We start from the raw sequence: 4,424 nt of genomic DNA on the forward strand, positions 1-4,424 counted from the left end.
CCTTTTTGTGGAGAGCCTCCACAGGACCGGGTGCTTCATAAACAACATCTGTTCTTGTTAATTTCACCGTGCTTTGAAAAACAGGATGTCCTGTCACGCCCACAAGGTGTAAGAAAACAGGATGTCCTGTCACGCCCATAAGGTGTAATTAGCCTATCAGCTGCAGACACTTGGGCGAAAACAAGCAGCGAGAGGTATATAAGGAGGGAAGCTGCCTAGCTAGGGGTCCCCCCTGGTTCCTCTTCCTTCGTCCTCCTCCACGCGGAACAGACACTTCCGGCCACTGGCCGCCGGCTTCAGACTTGCCGGGGGGACCATGGCGAGCGCGGGCCCCGCCAGCTCGGGGAGCTCGTCCTTCTTGGCCGACTCACACAGGCCTTTGCTCCGGTGGCCGTTGAGAACATTGTCCACAGCTCGAGCGGGAGACTGAGGGACGGTCATGTGGGACAGAGGAGTGGCCGTGAGGTCATCCTCCAGGTCCTGGGGTACATCAATTTTGGTTGGCCACGACTGCCTAAACTGGGCCTTGATATTGCTTGGGCTTGCAGATCTGGTTTGTATTTCTTTTTCTTGCTTTTCCCTCAGGATCCTTTCAGCAAGCAAGAAGTAAGTGGCTGTGATGTGGTTATACCTGTTTGTCTCCAGGGCTTCGACAATGGCGTCCCAGTCGGCTATATCCCCGAGCACCATGCGCTGAATGATGCTGTTGTGCTCCTCCTCCGAGAGGTTCTTGTAGGACACTAGCGGGATGTTATACTTGGTGGCAGGCGAAGGGTCCACGCCCTGAAGCCAAGGGTGGTTTTCAATCTCTTCTAAGGAGGCTCTTCTCTTGGGGTCTCTCTGCAGCATCCGCGTGATCAAGTCTTTGCACTCTTTAGACACATGGGATGGTACTGTATATTTGCAATCCATGATCATGGTCAGTGTCTCACTGTCATTGGCCTCTTGAAAGGGTGGCTGCCCGCATACCAGCATGAACAGGATCACTCCCAGGCTCCATATATCTACTGCAGGGGCATCATACTCGTCTCCAAGCAGAATTTCCGGAGCAGAATATGCAAGAGATCCGCAGCTTGTTGTGAGTTTCTTCCCTGGTTGAAATTTGTTGCTGAAACCAAAGTCTGTCAACTTGACAAGACCTTGTTTTTCAAAGAAGACCACATTCTCTGGTTTTAGATCTCTGTGAACTACGTGGAGTTTATGGCAATAAGATATAGCATGAACTATCTGTGCAAAGTACTTCTTGGCCAACTCTTCATTAAGGCCCTCCTCGTGTTTCATTATATAATCAAACATATCTCCTCCATCCCCAAGTTCTAAAATAAGATACAGTTTGGTCTGGGTGTCGATAACTTCAAAAAGACGTACAATGTTGTGATGCTGCACTAGTTTCATGCATCTCACTTCTTGGAAAAGATGACCAGTGGCTAGAGTGTCCAATTTTGTCTTGTCAATAACTTTCACTGCCACTTTTTCACCTGTAAAGACATGCCTGGCAAGTTTAACCACTGCAAAATGGCCTCGCCCCAAGGTTTTATCCAGATCATATAACCCAGCAATCTTTCCATCATATCCTCGCTTGAATCCTGCCATGCTGGTCCAACAGAAGGAAAAATATTTAGATTGCTTCAAATGGATCGTCTCATAAAAGAAAGTCTGGTAACAAGAAGGAATTCATTTTCTACGTTGCCATGGACATCGCACAAGCTGCGGTAGTTCGTGCCCACCCAGGGACGCCAGCTGTAAAGTAACACGCAACCTGGAGATTCTTCTTGCAGCGATTTATTAAGAAACCTCATGCAAACATAAAAGAAGACGAACGAAGGATGGACGAAGGACGGACGAAGGAAGAGGAACCAGGGGGGACCCCTAGCTAGGCAGCTTCCCTCCTTATATACCTCTCGCTGCTTGTTTTCGCCCAAGTGTCTGCAGCTGATAGGCTAGTTACACCTTATGGGCGTGACAGGACATCCTGTTTTCTTACACCTTGTGGGCGTGACAGGACATCCTGTTTTTCAAAGCACGGTGAAATTAACAAGAACAGATGTTGTTTATGAAGCACCCGGTCCTGTGGAGGCTCTCCACACCTTTTGATTTCTTCCTTGATTTCCTCTTTGACCCACTCATTGTTCAACATTGAGTTGTTTAATTTCCAGGTGTTTGATTTGATTTTCCGTGTCTGTCTGTAATTAGCTTCTATCTTTAGTGCATTGTGTCTGAAAAGATAGATGATACAATTTCTATCTTCCTGATTCTATTGAGGTATGCTTTGTGACCCAGCGCATGATCTATTTTGGAGAATGTTCCATGTGCACTTGAAAAGCATGTGTATTCTTTTTTATGGGGATACAAAATCCTGTAAAGATCTTTTATCCCTCTCTCTTCTATTTCTTCCTTCAAGGCCGGTGTTTTCTTGCTGATTTTTGATCTTGTTGATCTATCCAGAGGTTATAAGGTAGTATTGAAGTCTCCAACTATTATTGTGTTGCTAGCAATGTCCTCCCTAATATCTGTTAGCAGTTGTTTTAAGTATTTTGTTGGTTCCTCATTAGATGCATATACGTTTAGGAGTGAGAGTTCTTCCTGCTGTACATATCCCTTGATTAGTGAAAAATGACCTTCACTGTCCCTTTTAATCTTTTTCAACCTGAAATCTATGTTTGTTGTCTGATAGTTTGTCAACTAGTTTGGCCACCCCAGTTTTTTTGAGGATTTGTTTGCCTGAAGGATTATTTTCCACCGTTTGACTTTGAGTCTGTGTTTGCTCTGACCATTTAGATGTGTTTCTTGTAGGCAGCAGAATGCTGGGTTCAGTTTCCAAATCCATTTTTCCAGTTTGTGTCTCTTGATGGGTGCGTTTAGACCACTGACATTGAGAGAGATTATTTTCGTGGAGTTCTGTGCCATCATTTTGTAGGGATTTGTTGTGCTTATAGGGGCCCCTTTTCTTACAGGAGCTCTTTTAGTCCTTCTTTTTAGTTTGGTTTTGAATCTATTAATTTCCTGAGCTGTTGTTCATCCATGAAATTGTGTATGGTTCCTTCAAGTTCAAGTGAGAACTTAGCCGGATAGAGTGTTCTTGGTGAGGCGTTCATTTCATTGAGTTTTTTCACTATATCCGACCATTGTCTTTTGGCTTGGAGGGTTTCCTCTGATAAGTCTGCTGTGAATCTAAGGGGTGCTTCTTTGTATGTGATTTCCTTTTTTGACCTTGCTGCTTGTAGTACTGTGTCCCTATACATAGCATCCATCATTCTGACTATGGTATGTCTTGGAGTCTTTTCATTAGGGTCTCTTCTTGCTCGCACCCTTCAGGCTCCTAGGATCTGGACGTCTGCATTATCCATCTCTGGGAACTTTTTAGCAATGATTTCTTTAACTGTGGCTTTCACATTATGGTTGCCTCCCTGTCCTTCCAGAATTTCGATGATTCTAATCTTATTCCTTTTGGAATCATCCCCTAGGTCTCTGATTCACCCAAGAGCTATTTTAAGGTTTTTTCCCATTATTTGTTGTAGCTGTGAGCTTTCTGCTGCTCATCTTCAAGTTCACTGATTCTATCTTCAGCTGTAGCTATTCTACTGTTGAGGGCACCTGCTGTGTTTATTATTTTGTCTACTGAGTTTTTTATTCGTGACATATCTGAATGTATTTTTTTTTAATTTCTGCTCTCATTTCTTTCAGTATTTTCCTTGCTGACTGCTCCACTGTTTAAGTTCGATGAACATTCTCAGCATTTCTTCTCTGAGTTCTTTATTAGAGATATCATATTTGTGAGTAACCTCTGCTGAGGCTTCTGGACTCTTTTCTTCATCCTCTCCTCGCTGAGGGGATGTGCGCTGTTTCTTCATGTTGTCGTGGTTGTTATAGAGGTGGGACCTTCCAGTTCACTAGTGCTGTTCTCTCTTTGTGAAGTTTCTGGTGAAGGTTCAAAAGATGTGTTCTTTTACATTGGGCTTATATATCTTCTTGTGCTCACTGATATTTTGGTGCAATTGGACTAGGCTAATGGCTTACTTACTTTTTGTGTTTGTGGGAGCCAGGGAGTTCTCTACAGAGTTAGGTAATGGGGATTGAGATGTCTGTCAAGTGTATGAAAAAAGGGGAAAATGACTGTGGCCCCTGGAGCCCACACCCCCTGTAGTGGAGGACACGTCCACTACCAGAGAGGCCACGTCCCCTTCTGGTCCTGAATGGCAGGGGTTGGCACACCTGGATAAAGAAGTAGGGAGCACGGGGTCTTCGGTGGCAGCTGGGAGCTCGGGATCCCAGCCCACTGGACGTTTGGTTGAGATCGGGTCCTGGGGTTGTGTAGGTGTGCAGGAAGGGAGGGGAAGAGGGGATGCCCGGTGAGCTGGGCCATGCACCTGGATGAAGAAGCAGGAAGCGCAGGGTCTGCAGTGGTGGCTGGGAGCCGGGGGGTT

The 4,424-nt window shown here is 45.4% G+C and overlaps 1 protein-coding gene across 1 annotated transcript; it reads right to left on the reverse strand.

Moving 5' to 3' along the window:
* Positions 1-234: 234 nt before the first annotated feature.
* LOC101546441 (SNF-related serine/threonine-protein kinase-like) lies at positions 235-1,686 on the reverse strand (the record flags this gene model as incomplete). The annotated part of the gene is made up of 1 exon (XM_055127212.1): positions 235-1,686. A coding segment is annotated over exon 1 (1,359 nt), but the record flags the coding sequence as incomplete, so codon positions are not given.
* Between the last annotated feature and the right edge of the window lie 2,738 nt (positions 1,687-4,424).

The sequence above is a fragment of the Sorex araneus genome, chromosome 1 (genome assembly GCF_027595985.1).
Source record: "Sorex araneus isolate mSorAra2 chromosome 1, mSorAra2.pri, whole genome shotgun sequence".
NCBI classification, from domain to species: domain Eukaryota; kingdom Metazoa; phylum Chordata; class Mammalia; order Eulipotyphla; family Soricidae; genus Sorex; species Sorex araneus.